Source organism: Suncus etruscus, chromosome 6, assembly GCF_024139225.1.
Source record: "Suncus etruscus isolate mSunEtr1 chromosome 6, mSunEtr1.pri.cur, whole genome shotgun sequence".
NCBI classification, from domain to species: Eukaryota; Metazoa; Chordata; class Mammalia; order Eulipotyphla; family Soricidae; genus Suncus; species Suncus etruscus.
This window is the reverse complement of record NC_064853.1, coordinates 67,252,945-67,270,440: the sequence shown is the minus strand read 5'-3', so window position 1 is coordinate 67,270,440 and position 17,496 is coordinate 67,252,945. Positions and strand designations below refer to the sequence as shown.

The following is a 17,496-nucleotide window of genomic DNA, read 5'->3' as shown; positions in this document are numbered from 1 at the left end:
TCCCCCATCGTAAACTTTTCACCTTCAGTTATTTAACTTCTCATTAACCCCTTTCAAATAGGCTGCTGGTGGGAATTCCCACCTCCAGTTTAGCTCCTGTAGCCATCACTGGACGAAGATGATATCACTGCTGTACTGCCCACTGATTGGAGGAGAGTGGGGCTCAGACGGCACCATTGGCATGTGAACTGCCCATGGTCCTCGCCAGTGGCTTGTCCTGCAGGATATCATACTCTGGTTGCTGATGCTGTCGGAGTCGCTCGAGTCACTGGGCTGTGAGTCATTCTCCGCAGTCACACCACCAGTGCTGATCGTTCTCGGCAATTGCCCCTTTACCACTTCACTTCATCTTAAGACTGTTTTTTGTGGCAGCCGCGGAGTTTACCCAGCAGGCGCTGCGACCCGGTCATCTTTGAGGCCGTTGGAAGCGGTTTTCGGGTTTGGGGGCGCTGCAGCGATGTGGTTCGAGATTCTTCCCGGGTTAGCCATCATGGGCGTGTGCATCTGCATCCCTGGAGTGGCCACGGCGTACATCCATCGGTTCTCGAATGGGGGCAAGGAAAAAAGAATCGCTTATTTTCCATACCAATGGCAAATGATGGAAAGAGATAGGCGTGTCTCTGGAGTGAACCGTTACTACGCATCAAAGGGTTTGGAGAACATTGATTAAGGAAGACTTCTTACTCCGTGCAAAGTGACTTCTCCATGCGAAGCGACTTCTATTCATCCACTCCTGCTAGAAGTATTGTAGAGCCTTCAGTAGAATATGTAGTGCTTAATAAAAAGGAAAAAAAAAAAGACTTTTTTGTGACTGGTTTCAGCTTTTGAAAGAGATCCTCAGCTTTAGAACATCTCCGGACTTGTGGCTGCTGTGAACCATTTTCCCAGGCTCCACAAGACTATGTAACTAAAATTATTACCCGGAATTGATATACTTATCAGACGATTTCTTAACACTTTAAAGGGATACATATGTATATTTGTATACTTATACTTTCTTTAACATGTATATCCTTTATTGTATATTTTATTAAGTAATTATAGCTTTTTTCCTTTTTATTTAGATTTGCCATTAAAAATTTTTAGAAGATAAGTACCCTTGGAGTTTTGTGTTACTTGTAGATTTAGGTAATTGGGATTGTTTGGTGTGTTATTATTTTCCCCCTTAGGCCCCAATAGTATTCTGTGTCACAGTTCTTTATGCATGGGCACATTAAAATAGACAATCATTAGATATTAAGAGGAATTATTCATTAGAAACAAGAACTCAGTAATTTCTGGTTACGGAGGCCCTCCACTCTGAACAGTTACCATAATGACAACTTAGGCTTTAATCATTCTCAGCTTCAAGAAGAGTTCCAGAGTTACTCGGGAGAGACTCCCTCTTACCAGGACACTCAATCCTACAAATGCTGGAAGTCTTAAGTCACTTTCTGGCTCATCAGTCTCGACCTTTGCTTACTTCAGCCAAGCTAGGTGTAGAATACCAGCTCTTGTATGGGGCTGGATGGTGGTGGATGGTGATGGAGGGAGAGAGGCCTTTCTCCTCCAGCCCAGGCCACACATCTCCAACCTGTTCAGCCAGCGGGTCTGAGGGTTCAGGATAGCAGCGGGTAGAAAACTCACGGGCAGTCAGGCTTCAGGAGATATCCACTTTATTCAGTGGATAGGGCTGAAGAATCATCCCAGAATCAACCCCCACCCCCGCCTTCCTCAGACCCTTGCTTTTATACACAAGAATCAGGTACCACCCTAGGGTGAGAGCAGAATACCAAGTAACGAATAATCCAATATACTATGACCAGGTCACACCCTAGGATGGAGCACAATTATTGATTAGGGTAGAATCAGTAACCCAACACCTAGACATTCCTGACATGACAAGGAAATGATAAATGCAGACTGGCCCAGAAAATTTGGAGGTGTCTAAGTATGAGATGCTTCACAACATAATGATAAGATGAAATCAAGGCATGCCTCAAGACATCATGACTTCAACATAGGTTAAGTGCTACACCAACATCTTTAAGTACTGAAACCTGACAGCGAAGAACACAAAGAACACGTTGGAGAAGGCACCCAGAGAGAAACACTTCCTGGGTCCTTGAAGAAAGACCTTGGAGTTAGACAAATTAATGTGCCTGGAGCCTGCAGTTGATCTTATGGCAGGAGCTTCGTGTTTTTTAGACCAAAAAAATTTTGCATCCCAATTTTCCAACTTCTACTGTGCCTATGCAAAAATTATGCTATCCCATTTAATTTTAGAGTCATCCACCCTTCCCTTAGTAAGCTACTTTTCTTGGGGTGTATTACTTTATCTTTCCTCTTATTTCTGCATTTTTTCTATAAAGTCAAATAGGGCGAGATTTGGGATTAATGGGATGTGGAATTGATCTGATCCCACCCTACTCAGTATATGCCTTGTTACTCATTGGTTGCACATGTCTTTGAATGTAGCACCTTGGGTTGGTATTTAGACCACCTGGTCCCACCTCCAAGTTGGTCTCTTCCTTCAGAATAAATACTCAGATTTTGAGGAAAATGCACTCTTGGGTTTCTCTCTCTCTCCCCCTCTCCTCTCTTTCCTCTCTCCTCTCTCTCACTCTCCCTTCTCTCTCTCCCTCTTCTCTCTCTCCCTCTCTCTCCCACTCTCCCTTCTCTCTCTCTTCTCTCTCCCTCTTTCCCCATCCTCTCTCTCCCTCCTCTCTCTCTCTCTCTCTCTCTCTCTCTTTTTCTCTGCTGCTGCTGCATTGTAATTTGTCTTTAAATTCGTCTATGTTCTCCACCTAAGGAGCCTAATTCTGCTACTATGGCTTGCCAACACATTTTTATTTCCTTCAGTTCCATTTGCATGGATTCTCTCACTCTGAAAGAGTTCTTTGAGTTGGTTAAATTGTTCATCTATAGATTTCTTAATTTCTCAGGCTAGTGACTCTTTGATTTCTGTTGGTAAAACATTAAGCATTGATTTTAGGTCCTCATTTAGAAGGCTCGGACATTTTGGTGGCTTGGAAATTTGCCAGGGTTTCTCTTTATATTCCCAATTTCAGGTGTCTTCCTTAGTTTTTCCATTTTTCTTTGCATTTTGTGGGTTGGAATGCTGGAGTTTCAGGTTGTTTAATAAAGTGATCTATTGAATTGATTGTGTAAGAGCTTGCTAGAGGTATATCTACTTTAGAGGTTATTTTCCTAAGCACACAAATTATCTGTGTGTGATAGAAATGTTGTCAACTAATTCATTAGTTTGTTCAAATGAGTTTTGAGTTGTATATTTTCTTTTTTTTTTTTTTGAGTTGTATATTTTCAAAGAGAAAGAAGTGCTAGGTCCAATCTACCTGGAATTATCTGATATGAATTGAAATGTCTTTGCACAGACAGCTAGTGTCTGTTCAGTTTGGGAAGAGGAGGGTTGATAGGAGGGACCAGAAAGTCCCTATCTTAGTAGATGAACCTGAGATGAGGCAAGAGACAGCAGGAAGATCAGGACTGGTCGTGGAACATGAATAATAGCCCACAGCTTCTGAATGATGTTTGAAGTGACTTATGAGCCCAAGTGCTCCTAGGAAGCTTCACACCCACCACCAAAAAAAGGAAAACAGTAAGTGTCCACCAATTGAATGGGAGAAGACATGTATATTAGACATCTAGTATGAGATGACTTTACTGGGCATATAAAAAAATATAACTTAACAAAAAAACATACAATCAAAAATGGGCAGAAGATTTGAAAAATCCCTCACAGAGGATATAAAAATTGCATATAGGCACATTACAAGATACTTGCCATCATTTAAAGAAAGCCAAATAAAAATCACCTCATACTCATGAAAATAATCCCATTAAAAGGAATAAGTATTACCCAGTGTGTGGGGAAGAAAATATACCCCAAATACATAAATTGGAAATGCAAATTGGTAAAAAAAAAAAAAAAAAACATAAGGAACTGTAAAACAGCATAGCATCTAATTCAGTAAGCTGAAAGTCAATTCTCATTTTTGTTCTAGAATACCGTTCATTATCCTGGCTTTTTTCCTGAAGATATTTTAATATAAATACTATTTCAAAGAAGCCAAAAGCTAGTTCTCTCGTTCTCTCTCTCTCCCTCTCTCCCTTATTTTTTTAATAATGTAAAATTATTACTAGGGGGATGGCAGATCACCTATAAGCTTTGCATGAAATCTAAGTTTTGAGAAATTTCTCAAAACTTCAGGTAAAATCACCCCCAAAGGGTAGCCAAGAGGTATGGATACAAGGCACTCACCCTCTGAAGGAAGATGCACAGCCTCAGTAAATTCCATCATACCTCTCCCACCCTGATTTTGTCAAAAAGTATTGTTTCTCACACTAGAGGGATGGAGCTGAGGTTTTATTTGAAGAAGCCATTAAAAATTTTTTGACATTGGCAGTCTCCATTCTTTTGTGTTGTTTAATTTTCATTTATAGTTTATTGCTTTTTCCCTCACTTTCCCTTCCTTACTGTTGTTGCCATGACTGAAGTTTGCACATCAAGTTACAGTGGTTGCCAAAGATGATGCTCCTGGCCTTTATTAAGTTGGGGTGGTTGCTGAGGGTTGAGGAGTGGGGCTCACATTTTTATTGTAATATTTGCACACATAACTGGCTATGTACTGGAGATCATACTATTGAGGCACTAAGGAGTCCCATTTGGGGACCTGCTTCCTGGCACAGGGGCAGTATCTGAGATTGGCCTCACGCTTCGAAGGCAGTTTTATTTCTAGAGATAATAAACCAGGGCTATTTTTTTCCACTTACATATATATATGTGTGTGTGTATGTATATATATGTATGTATATATGTGTGTATGTATGTATGTGTATGTATATATGTGTATGTGTATATATATATATATATATATATATATATATATATATATATATATATATATATATATATATATATATATATATATATATATATATATATATATATATATATATATATATATATATATATATACTCCTGGCAATGCGCTCAGAATCGCTCCTGGCTTTGGGGGACCATATTGGACGTCGGGGGAAATCGAACCGCGGTCCGTCCTAGCCTAGGCTAGAGCGCACAAGGAAGACACCTTACGCCCTACGCCACCGCTCCCGACCCACCCAACAATTTTCTATCACCGACAGACACACGCCGCGCAGGCGGCGTATCACCGGAGGGGGGTGGGACCTGTAACCCAATCCCGACTCCCACTTACCCATTGGCGGAGACATCGGTCAAGTTCGACCAATGAACACTAGAGAGCGCGTGGGCTTCTGGGAAACGGACGCGCCGGAAGTGCCGCCTCGCTGCGTCGCGCCTGGGCGGAGCTCCGCGCAGCCGGCGTTGCGATTAGGCGCGCGGGGAGCCGTCGGGGCCTGTGTGGGAGCGTCTCCCGGGCCACCTGGGCTGCGCCCCCAGGAAAGCCCAAAAGGTGAAGGGCTGTTTTTCGCGACCCTTCTTCCAGCGAGCGAGCGATGAAGAAAGGACTCGGAACCTCTGCGACCTCCAGTGCCTCCGCGCTACTCTGAGGCTGCGGCCCTGAGGCCAGGGCTGGGGCGCGAGGTGGGCCGGCCTCGCCCGCTCGGATGGAGTCACCCCACACACACGCTCCAGCAGACTCGGGGCGCTTGCCCTTCTCTCTCCCACCCCGGTTGACCGTTTCTTCCTCCCCGCAGCTCCCACTTGAATGGTCACTCGCGTCCTCCGAAGACCCGCTTCTGGCCCCAGGCAGTGCAAAAATCCCTAGTGTGAGTACATCTGCGCATCCCCATCTCCAGCCCACTTCCACTTGGTCAGGGAGGGGACAGGTGGTTGGCCCCTTCCGCTTGGCTTTGTCCCAGCTCTTGCATTTTCATTGAAGTTGCTTGGCGGTGAATTAATTATGCTTCGCACTCCAGGGTTCCTGCCCTCACTCGACAGGGCCGGGGGCCCAAGATGGTCTGAAAAAGCAACACTTGATGTGTGGTGGTGGTGTTGTTTCAAGCGTGTTTTTGCAGAAAGCTACCTGACCAGAAATAAGACCAAATGTTGCATCTTCTCTGCTCCAGCTCCAGAGAACTTGACGGTGTGGATTGTCGAGAGAAGGCAGAGATCTAGCTGCACAGCCTAAGATTCCATTTTGGCTCGCTGTCTCCTGAGTGCAGTGGAAGTGGAAGAGCCCCGCTATCTCTGTAGGTATTGCAAGAAGTGGAGAGGTCTTCTGAGTGGGTAGGGAGCGGTGGGCATGGACGTGTTAAGCTGGGTACAGAAGGAACCTGTTGGCAGAACAGAAAATGGGTCTGTTTTTTAAAAAGTATAGTTAACTCTTCTTATGGACCCATAATTACCTATGCTTTTGATCCAGCCCTCAATTTTTCTGTGGGCATTTGGAAAATTACTGAACCCTCATCCATTCGTGGTGATACTTAAGTTAATGTATGTACACATAATGTGCTCAGAGTATTTGTTGAGACGTGACTTTTATTCTTGATGGATTGAGCAGAATGCCTAGTCATTGTTTTTCATTCTATCTCTGCTCATTTCTAGGACTAAAGGCCCTCCTGACTCTTGACAGTTCTTTATACAACCTCCATGTCCCTTATTATTGAGTGCCAGATTCGCCCAACCCTGTATGGAATCTTCTCTGTATTTCATAAGTTAATTAAACATATTTTTTAGGGCCTGGAGAGTTCACTGAGGTCCCTTGCACACACCCAAACCAGGTTAGACCTCCGGAACCTCGTATGGTCTCCAAGCCCCATTAGAGGTGAGCACAGAAGCAGGAGTAAGTCCTGAGCATGACAAGTATGGCCCCAAGACAATTATACATGTTTTTCTTTTTATATTTTATTTTTATTTGTAAATATAAACACATTTACTTTTGTTTGTTTGTTTGTGGTTTTGGGTGCTCAGGGATTACTCCTGGCTCAGAAATTGCTCCTGGCAGGCACGGGGGACTATATGGGACGCCGGATTCGAACCGATGACCTGCATGAAAGGCAAACGCCTTACCTCCATGCTATCTCTCTGGCCCCTACTATTTTATTTTTTATGTTTTGCTGCTGAACTTTTTATTTAAAGAAATAGAACATTTCATGTCGTGAAATTGTTTTGCTCTCTCCATTACAATGTCTCTAAAAATTGTGGATCCTCCTAGTATCTCACGACATTTTCTCATGTCCTCCTTTCATCCTGTCCTCTCTTTTAACTTTCACAAACTCTTGTCAGGTGAGTTCATTTAGGTTTTCCCAGACTTTTATTTTAAATCAGAACCTACAATGTGTTCATAGCCTTTATTCAGTCAGTGTCTGAACTCAGAATATTCACCCAGGATTAACTTTACCTTAACTTACTTTAAATTTAGTAGTTGCAGTCAAACCTGTTCTCGCTGCCAGGAGAAAGTGGCCTTCCATAATTAACGAATTACAATTTTGTAAAATTACATTATAGTAATAATATTGGTGATCATTATAATTAATAATTATCACTATATGTCTTTTATAATGAACATCTTCTGAATATGTGGCACAAATAGGACCAAATCAGATTTACTTAATTATGTACTTTTATTCTGTTCCTTAATTCACATTTTAATCACATTTAACTTGTGATATTCCCATTCTTAAATATGCAGATCAGGGTTAGGCATCTTAAATAGGCATCAATAGCAGTTTGAATCTAAAGTCATCCCTCTGTTCTTATGCCACCAATAGAAAGGGAAGAATGTTCCATTATTGGTACAGAATCAAATTTGGTATTCACTTGGGTTTTCTTTAACCTTGCTATTACAGCCTAGGTTCCCTCAGGCACAAGAGATACCTGTTGGAGGCCTCCTTTTACACAGCCAGGGATGGCATCAGTGGATTTCAAGACCTATGTGGATCAAGCCTGCAGAGCAGCTGAAGAGTTTGTTAATGTCTACTATACCACCATGGATAAGCGGCGACGGATGCTGTCTCGCCTGTACATGGGAACAGCGACCCTTGTTTGGAATGGAAATGCTGTTTCTGGACAAGAGTCTTTGAGTGAGTTCTTTGAACTGTTGCCTTCCAGTGAATTCCAAATTAATGTGGTAGACTGCCAACCTGTTCATGATGAAGCCACACCAAGCCAGACCACAGTCCTCGTTGTCATCTGTGGATCAGTAAAGTTTGAGGGTAACAAACAACGGGACTTCAACCAGACCTTCATCCTCACTGCTCAAGCCTCACCTAATAACACAGTGTGGAAGATAGCAAGTGACTGTTTCCGCTTTCAGGACTGGGCTAACTAGGCATCCAAGAAAGGCCCCTCTTTTGATCCCAGCTCTGTAAGATGTATGCAGACCTCAAATGTGGAAACATAAGTTTTGTGTTTTGTAGACCTCCCTGCCCAGGTTGAATTCTGTTTGTTCTAGTAGATAGAGCCAGCTTCAGAGTGTTTACTTGTTTGTCATAGATGCCTTTTAAAAGTTGTAAACTTTTGTATTTTTTTACTTGCCCACTTGAGACCCTGGCTCTAGAAATACTGATCACCCTCCTACCCTCTCTCCCCCCAAAAACATCCTGTAATAAAAATGTTTCTCTTTTATTGCCTGAAATATTAGATTGTTTTGAGGAAAGAGAATAATTAAAGGCAGGAAGCTTAGTAAAAGTTACTTATAGAGGGGCCGGGCGGTGGCGCTGGAGGTAAGGTACCTGCCTTGCCTGCGCTAGCCTAGGATGGACCGCGGTTCGATCCCCCGGCGTCCCATATGGTCCCCCAAGAAGCCAGGAGCAACTTCTGAGCGCATAGCCAGGAGTAACCCCTGAGCGTCACAGGGTGTGGCCCAAAAACCAAAAAAAAAAAAAAAAAAAAAAGTTACTTATAGAGATGTGAACTCTTAAGACCTCCCACATACCCTAAGCATAGGTCCTCACACAGAATGGCAGTGGAGGCCACAGCTGGACTCTCCTGGGACCCTTAGAAAATTGTTGGGGTCAGAGAGACAGCACAGTGGTAAGGCACTTGCCTTGCGCGCAGCCAATACAGGATGGACCCTGATTCAATTCCCAGCATTCCATATGGTCCTCCAAGCCTGCCGGAGCAATTTCTGAGTGCAGAGCCAGGAATAACCCTAAACGCTGCCTGGTGTGGCCCAAAAACCGAAAAATAAAAAGAAAATTATCTTTGTCCAGTCTACATAGCCCATACTAACTGCCACCCAGATCACGGTGGATTAGTAACTGGCAGTTTATAAAAACATGAGGTGTCAACATAATGTGTACTTCAAAATCACCTAATAGAACAGACTGAGAGGCAAACAAAAATAGGCAGAATATAGGCTTACCAATTTAAATGTTTTTCCTTTGTAAAGAGAAGTATTGAAGTGGGGAGGGGGCAATTCAAACTACAGATTTCATTAACCCTGAAGACCAACCCTTAATTTCTGTATTATGGAAAAAAATTGTTGAAGGCTCCATTATCATTTAACATGAGATTGTAGAGCCATATGGCTTCTGAAGTTACATTTTCTTTTATATAGTATATTTGGTCTCGAGTTGTTATTTTAATCATTAGGAATAACAGAGAAGGAAGTGAACAATGATTTGTACAGTATTACATAACAATTTCCTCCGAATCCCTTTCTTTTTCTGCTACTAAAGCCCAGTGTTTAATGAGGCAAAACACCCACGTAAGACATGTGACTTTCCAAAAGATTTGTTATTACTAACATTTAAGTTTTGACCAATGAAGTAGACACTTATGAGCAGGTTTATGCAAAATTGATCCTCTGTTCTACCTGGATGAGATTATAATACATGGATTATTGGCTTTGTCAGTTTGGGTCAATGCAGACAGGTAAACAACTTTTTTTTTTGGGGGGGGCACACCCGTTTGATGCTCAGGGGTTACTCCTGCTAAGCGCTCAGAAACTGCCCCTGGCTTGGGGGGGCCGGGGGATCGAACCGCGGTCCTTCCTTGGCTAGCCCTTGCAAGGCAGACACCTTACCTCTAGCACCTTACCTCTACCTCTTACACCGGCCCCTAAACACAACTCTTAATGATGGTGTCAAGCTGGAAAGCACGTATATCCTTATCTGACTTGAACCACCATAATGGCTCTTGTTTGCCTTTTCCCAAATTTTAAAAATGAGAGAAGCATGTTTAAAGAATTGTTGATTTAGGTTTTGTGACACCTGCCCAAGCAAAACCCAATTCCTAAGGAAGGAAAGATCTGCAAGGGACAAATAGGATCTTGTGAAGACCATTGGCCATATTCTTTATGAATCAGAATATGTGGGGATGTTTCTTGCCCCTTTGCCCTCAAAATGTTCATAATTTAATGGAGGCAAGAGAAAGAAAATGGTAAATTTGGCTTTAAAACTGTATAAAATGGTACAATCAGCCATAGATTTGTATGTAATATGCCAAGACAATTAAGGTGAATGCTCACAAAACATGTAAAATATAAAAATAAGTTTCCAAGATGTTGAATTATCTGAGTTCTAAAATTTACTCACAGGAAAGTGGAATGATCTGGGCAAATTCTTATAGGGATCAGTGTGGAGGGAGATACATGTCTCAAGTCACAAAGCCTCCTTCATGCGATGAGGTGAGATGCCACTTTTTTTTTTTTTTTTTTTTTGGTTTTTGGGCCACACCCGGTGGTGCTCAGGGGTTACTCCTGGCTGTGTGCTCAGAAATAGCTCCTGGCAGGCACGGGGGGGGGGGGGGGGGGGGGGGGGGGGGGGGGCATATGGGACACTGAAACTCGAACCAACCACCTCTGGTCCTGGATCGGCTGCTTGCAAGGCAAACACCGGGCCCGAGATGCCACTTTTAAATGAGGCCTAGATAGTACCCATCAGTATATTGAGGTTTAATGTGAGTACATGAAGTATTTTAGAAGTGTCTGTCATGGTCAGCAAAGGTAAGATATTTTTTCTATTAATACATTCTGAGCTTGCAACAGGCTACATCCAGAAATTTCTAGATTTCTTGTTATTCCCTCTATCTAAACCTAAAATAATATCTAAATCTGAAATAACAAGGGGCCAGAGAGATAGCATGGAAGTAAGGCTTTTGCCTTGCATGCAGAAGGTTGGTGGCTCGTATCCCGGCATCCCATATGATCCCCTGAGCCTGCCAGGAGCAAATTCTGAGCATAGAGCCAGGAGTAACCCGAGTGCGACCCAAAAACCAAAAAAAAAAAAAAAAAAATCGAATAACAGGCCACTATCAGCTTTGTTTACTGTCCATTTTTCTGATAGGATCTTCAAGTTACTTTCTCTTTAACCTCCCTCTTCTTGAGTTCCTTCCCCCAGTTTATTCTACTCACCACCACTACCCAAATGCTCTTTCATAGTGTGTGTCATTAAACATTAAATCCAAATTAAAAAGTGTGGAGGAACCTACAGTCTTCTGTGTCTTCTGTGTCTAGGCTGTTCATGTTTTGGTAGGAGGTTTTTTTTTGGGGGGAGGGGGGCGGTGGCACAGCAGTGCTCAGGGCTTGCTCCTGATGTGCACTCAAGAATAACTTCTGATGACATTCAGGAGAGCATATGAAATGCCAAGGATTTGGGGCCTGAGAGATAGCATGGAGGTAAGGCATTTGCCTTTCATGCAGACGGTCATTGGTTCAAATCCTCGTGTCCCATATGGTCCCCCGTGCCTGCCAGGAGCAATTTCTGAGCGTGGAGCCAGGAGTAACCCCTGAGTGCTGCAAGGTGTGACCCAAAAACCACAAAAAAGAAAAAAAAAAATGCAAAGGATTGAACCCTGGTCAGCTGTGTGCAAAGCAAGCATTCTACCCAGTATACAACCTGTCTAGGCCCTATAATATTCTGTTCAAGGCCTTGGCACCTAGAAGACTGAACTGGAAAGGGTGAAAGACTGGATTTCCCACTCCCCTATACACCTTGAGGCTTGTGATCTTCCATAATAAAAACACTACGGGTTATGTATGTGCTAGTCAGCACGATCTTTACAACTGTTTCAGAATTAAAAAAAATTTTTTTGTTAATTTGTTTTGAGCCTTACCCAACAGTGTCTAGGCTTCTTTCAGGTTCTGCTCAAAGATCACTCCTAGTGTGGCACAGTGCAATATGACAAGTGCCCTACAAACTGTACTATCTTCCTGTCTCCTGAATAATTTCTTAATTGCCAAAATGAGAAAACAGCCTCTTGGCTGGATTTATCTTCCAATTAGATTTCTAAACTAGATTTGTAGATCTTTGTTCCCTTTCATCTGCTTTTATCTATTTCATAATTTTCATCTGCAAATATAAACCTTAAGGGCAGCATTATTTTCAAGGCTCTGTTCTGAAGTAGGGAAAGAATATACTAGAAATTTCCACTCAACTTGGAAAAAATCTGCTTGACCTATAATAGGAATGATGGATTTGGGGAATTGAATACTAATTACATGTACTTGTCCCTGCCTGTACCCATCAGCTCCTCCAACCTGGCCCCTTCCCTGGACTGCAGGACCTCACTCTCCAGGACATTCTAAGCAGTATGGTGCTACTTGGTGGCAGTAATAAGAAAGGTCGAAGGGGCCTCCCACCAGTGGAAGTCTGCCTACTCTGTAGACTAGAGCTTCTGGACACAGAGCTGATGACTTGCTCCAGTGTTGTCTGAGTATGTGTATATGGTCTAGTTCGTGTTGTATTCTAGATTCCGAGGACATGACACCCTAAACTCAAGCTGAAGTCTCTTCACTCAGAGGGAAAGATTCAAGAAGTCCTGCTTACAACCTTGAAAAACAAGGCTTGAAATTGACACACTGGCACTTCTGCACATTTTATTGACCAATCAATTAAATCCTAGAGTTCATGGTAAGCAGATATGAGTATATATCCTCCCTCATTATTTTGCTTGTTTTGGGGCCACACCTGGTGACGTTCAGGGTTTACTTCTGGCTATGCGCTCAGAAATCGCTCCTGGCTTGGGAGACCATATGGGCCACCAAGGATCAAACCACAAACGCCCCTAGATCTTCCCTCTTTTGGGCAAAACTGAAATAATGAAATATCTGTGAGGAATACAGACTATGATTCTAAAATTTTGTTTTGCTAATAAGCCTTTGACTGATGTAAGAAGTTTCTTAACTTTTTCTTAATCTTTGTCACATGTACCATTCCCCTAATTTACTAAACTCCTTCAGGTCCTAAATATACTAAGTACTTTTTTCTTCACAAGCCATCCTCCACTCCCAACTTGAGCCTGGAACCCCATGTCTTGAATGAAGATAAAAGTAGGATAGCCGGGACCGGAGAGATAGCATGGAGGTAAGACGTTTGCCTTGCCTGCAGAAGGTCGGTGGTTCGAATCCCGGCACCCCATATGGTCCCCCAAGCCTGCCAGGAGCAATTCCTGAGCATAGAGCCAGGAGTAATCCCTGAGCTGCCGGGTGTGACCCAAAAACCAAAAGAAAATATAAAGATAGCCACAGATGTTTCTGCTGTTTGTTAAAGGTGGGTATAAGCTAATGTGCCTGATGCACAAGTGAATTGATAAGCTCATTTCTCTATTATATTCAGGTGCTGCCCTTGCACCTGCAGGGAACATCCTTCATTCAATTTTTCCACCTAAGCCAGAGTCTCCAATTTTCTCTTTGAAAGAGTCTTATAGGGCCCGGAGAGATAGCACAGCGGCGTTTGCCTTGCAAGCAGCCGATCCAGGACCAAAGGTGGTTGGTTCAAATCCCGGTGTCCCATATGGTCCCCCATGCCTGCCAGGAGCTATTTCTGAGCAGACTGCCGGGTGTGGCCCAAAAACCAAAAAAAAAAAAGAAAGAGTCTTATATAAACTAGTTAAAGTTGTGGGACACAACTAATGGCACACTAAAATTGTATCTACTCTCTGATTATTAGGGAAAAGATTATTTGAAAATTTGGGGGTTTTATTTAGTTTCAGCTGCAGATTATACCATATTTTCTCCATTGGCTCTAATGTTAACTTTGGATTTGTTTTCTATATCCCATATTAGTTGAGGTTTCTTCCTTCTATATATGCCTCAATCTATTGAGTTTTATCATAAAAGGTCGTACTTCACCAAATATTTTCTTCATTTATTGAAATACTTGTGTGATTTTTGGCTTTCATGATATGTGGTTAATCACTTACCAATTTGTGTATGTTGAACCATTCATGTACCCCAGAAATCCATCTCATTTGGTCATGGCAGATGAAGTTTAAATTTTTTATTATTGTGGCATTTATGGTTTACTTGATTATCATAGCAAGTTAAAGAAATAGAACGAAAATCCAGATAGGAAACAAAGAAGTAAAGTTCTCACTGTTTGCAGATCACATGATACTATATTTAGAAAACTCTAAAGACTAACAAAAAGTTTCTAGAAACAATAGATTCATATAACAAAGTATCAGGCTACAAAATTAACATGCAAAAATCAATGGCCTTTTACACAAATAATGATAGAAAAGAAATGGACCTTAAAAATAATCTTATTCACAATAGTGCCACAGAAACTAAAATACTTTGGAGTCAGCTTAAGTAAAGAGATGAAGGACCTATACAAAGAAAACTATGAGGGCCTGGAGAGATAGCACAGCGGTGTTTGCCTTGCAAACAGCCGACCCAGCACCAAAGGTGGTTGGTTCGAATCCCGGTATCCCATACGGTCCCCGTGCCTGCCAGGAGCTATTTCTGAGCAGACAGCCAGGAGTCACCCCTGAGCAACGCCGGGTGTGACCCAAAAACCAAAAAAAAAAAAAAAAGAAAAGAAAACTACAAAACACTCCTTCAAGAAATAAAAGAGGATATAAGAAAATAGAGACACATACTATCTTTATGGATTGGGAAGATTAGCAGCATTAAAATTGCAATACTCCCCAAAGCCCTGTACAAATTTAATGCAATTTCTCTAAGGATGCCCATGATTATACTACAAAGCAATAGTCATTAAAATAGTTTGGTATTAGAATAAAGACAAACCTTCATATCAGTGAATAGATTTGTGTATGCTAAATGGAGCAAGGAAAGCCTCTTTAACAAGTGGTGTTGGGACAGCTGGTCAGCCACATACAAAAAAGCAAACTCAGACCTCCATCTAACACCATGCACAAAGGTCAAATCCAAATGGAGTAAAGACCTTGATATCAGAACCAGAACCGTAAGTTATATAGAAGAACTCATAAGTAAAACACGCCATTGTTGTGTATATAAATATTTTAGGGGATTAATATGTTACTGACCCTACCCTGATCAGTGATTGTGCCCTACCCTAGGGTGTGACCTGGCATTCTGCCCCCACCCTAGGGTGGTACCTGATTCTGCTTCCACCATTGGGTGGTATCTGATCCCACCATTGGGTGATACCTGATTCTGAGGGATAAAAACAAGGGTCTGTGGAAGGCGAGAGGCTTTTGGCTGGAACTGATGCTGAGGCTTTGGACTTCAGTCTTGTCCACCAAATAAAGCTAGTATTTTCACAAGCCTGACTGTCTGTGAGCTGTTTACCCGCCATTCCACCTCAGAACCGTCTGGACAGGGTAGCAGACGCGTGCTCCGGGCTGGGAGAGGAAAGATCTCATCCTCCATCCCTCCATCAGTCAACCTCTTCAGGGGCTGACTTGCAACAGCCATGACTTTAAGACTAAAGGCATCTACAAGGAGAAATCACCACTGTCGGGGCCGGAGAGATAGCATGGAGGTAAGGCGTTTGCCTTTCATGCAGGAGGTCATCGGTTCAAATCCCGGTGCCCCATATGGTCCCCCGTGCCTGCCAGGAGCAATTTCTGAGCCTGGAGCCAGGAATAACCCCTGAGCACTGCCGGGTGTGACCCAAAAACCACAAAAAAAAAAAAAAAAAAAAAAGAAATCACCACTGTCTAACAAAGTGGAAGCAGAGATAAACAAATGGGACTATATTAAACTGGAATCTTCTTTTTTTGTCTCCAAAGGATCAAACCTAGATATCCAGATTTGGGGATGTAGTTTGTGCTTTATTTTTTTAATAAAATATTTATTTAAGCATCATGATTACAAGCATGATTGAAATAAACAGCCATAAACAGAACATCCCCCTTCACCAGTGCAACATTCCCACCACTAATGTCCCTCCCTCCTTCCCCACCCTTGCCTGTATTCAAGACAGGCATTCTTTTTCTCTCAATCATTAAGAAAGGCCTCCACCATCCATCTCCATCCAAGCCCATCCAAAGGGCTCTGATGCAACAAGCATGTGCAAGACAAACACCCTACTGCTTGCACCACCACTCTGGCCCTGCGATTTGACCTTTTTTAGGTTGCATCAATTCCCATGTTCCAAATCTCTTAGAAAGGACAGCTCTAAGAGACCAAGTTTGTCAATTAGATAGACTAGCCATTTGGCGAAGGAATAAGGTACTTCTATAAGAGAGGAAAGGCTGGGCGGTGGCAAGGGTCCTATTGTGAAATGTCCAGGAAATTGTTTATGCTAGAAACATCTGGGGAAGCACTTTTGAATGTGGCAAATGAATAACCATTCTTTTTTAAATTTTTTTCAATCTAATAATTTTTTTATTTAAACACTGTGATTACAAACATGACTGTAGTTGGGTTTCAGTCATAAAAAGAACACCCTCCTTCACCAGTGCAACATTCCCATCACCAATGCACCAATCTCCCTCTCCTTCCTACCCCCCAGTCTGTATTTGACACAGGCTTTCTACTTCCCTCAACTCACTGACACTGTTATGATAGTTCTCAGTGTAATTTTTTTTTCTCTAACTGCACTCACCCCTCTTTGTGGTGAGCTTCATATCATGAGCCAAGTTGGTCCTTCTGGCCCTCATCTTTGGGAATGATTTCAATAATGTCTTTTATTTTTCTTAAAACCCATAGATGAGGGGCCGGAGAGATAGCATGGAGGTAAGGCATTTGCCTTTCATGCAGAAGGTCATTGGTTCGAATCCTGGCATCCCATATGGTCCCCCGAGCCTGCCAGGAGCCATTTCTGAGCATGGAGCCAGGAGTAACTCCTGAGTGCTGCCAGGTGTGACCCAAAAACAAAACAAAACAAAACAAAAAAAAAAAAACCACAGATGAGTGGGATTATTCTGTGTGTGTTTCTCTCTCTCTCTCTCTCTCTCTCTCTCTCTCTCTCTCTCTCTCTCTCTCTCTCTCTCTCTCTCTCTCTCTTACTTAAATGCACTTAGCATAATAGATTTTATGCCCATCAATGTATAGGAAATTTTCATGACTTCATCTCTCCTGACAGCTGCATAATATTCCATTGTGTGTATGTACCAGTTTCTTTAGCCATTTATCTGTTGAAGGGCATCTTAGTTGGAATAACCATTCTTTACCCACTAATTTATTTATTCACTTGGCAATGATGTGGTTGTAAATATAAGAAATTCACTACTGAGCAAGTCCTTATTTCTGTGCCATCATGTGGGAGAGGCAGCTTTTTAATTCAGAAATCATTAAATAAAAATAATCTCACTCTTGTCATTTATGTAATTACTGCCTAATACTTCAGATTATTAATGTGGGTATGGGGCTCTGTCCTGGTCAGGGACCTAGGTTTAGTTTTCCAGAGGATACA

At 42.3% G+C, this 17,496-nt stretch overlaps 2 protein-coding genes across 2 annotated transcripts; both read left to right on the top strand.

Annotated features, from left to right (window-relative positions):
• The first annotated feature begins 385 nt into the window (after window positions 1-385).
• On the top strand, window positions 386-752 carry LOC126011490 (NADH dehydrogenase [ubiquinone] 1 alpha subcomplex subunit 1). Its single transcript, XM_049775254.1, has one exon. The coding sequence runs from the start codon at window positions 458-460 to the stop codon at window positions 668-670; it is 213 nt and encodes a 70-aa protein (XP_049631211.1). The 5' UTR covers window positions 386-457; the 3' UTR covers window positions 671-752.
• Window positions 753-7,087: 6,335 nt separating this feature from the next.
• On the top strand, window positions 7,088-8,285 carry NXT1 (nuclear transport factor 2 like export factor 1). The gene is made up of 2 exons (XM_049775253.1): window positions 7,088-7,207; window positions 7,771-8,285. The coding sequence occupies exon 2, from the start codon at window positions 7,830-7,832 to the stop codon at window positions 8,250-8,252; it is 423 nt and encodes a 140-aa protein (XP_049631210.1). The 5' UTR covers window positions 7,088-7,207; window positions 7,771-7,829; the 3' UTR covers window positions 8,253-8,285.
• The last annotated feature ends 9,211 nt before the right edge of the window (window positions 8,286-17,496 follow it).

Coding starts and splice junctions, on each gene's coding strand:
- LOC126011490 (XM_049775254.1), top strand. CDS start 458: ATGTGGTTCGAGATTCTTCCCGGGTTAGCCATCATGGGCGTGTGCATC.
- NXT1 (XM_049775253.1), top strand. CDS start 7,830: ATGGCATCAGTGGATTTCAAGACCTATGTGGATCAAGCCTGCAGAGCA.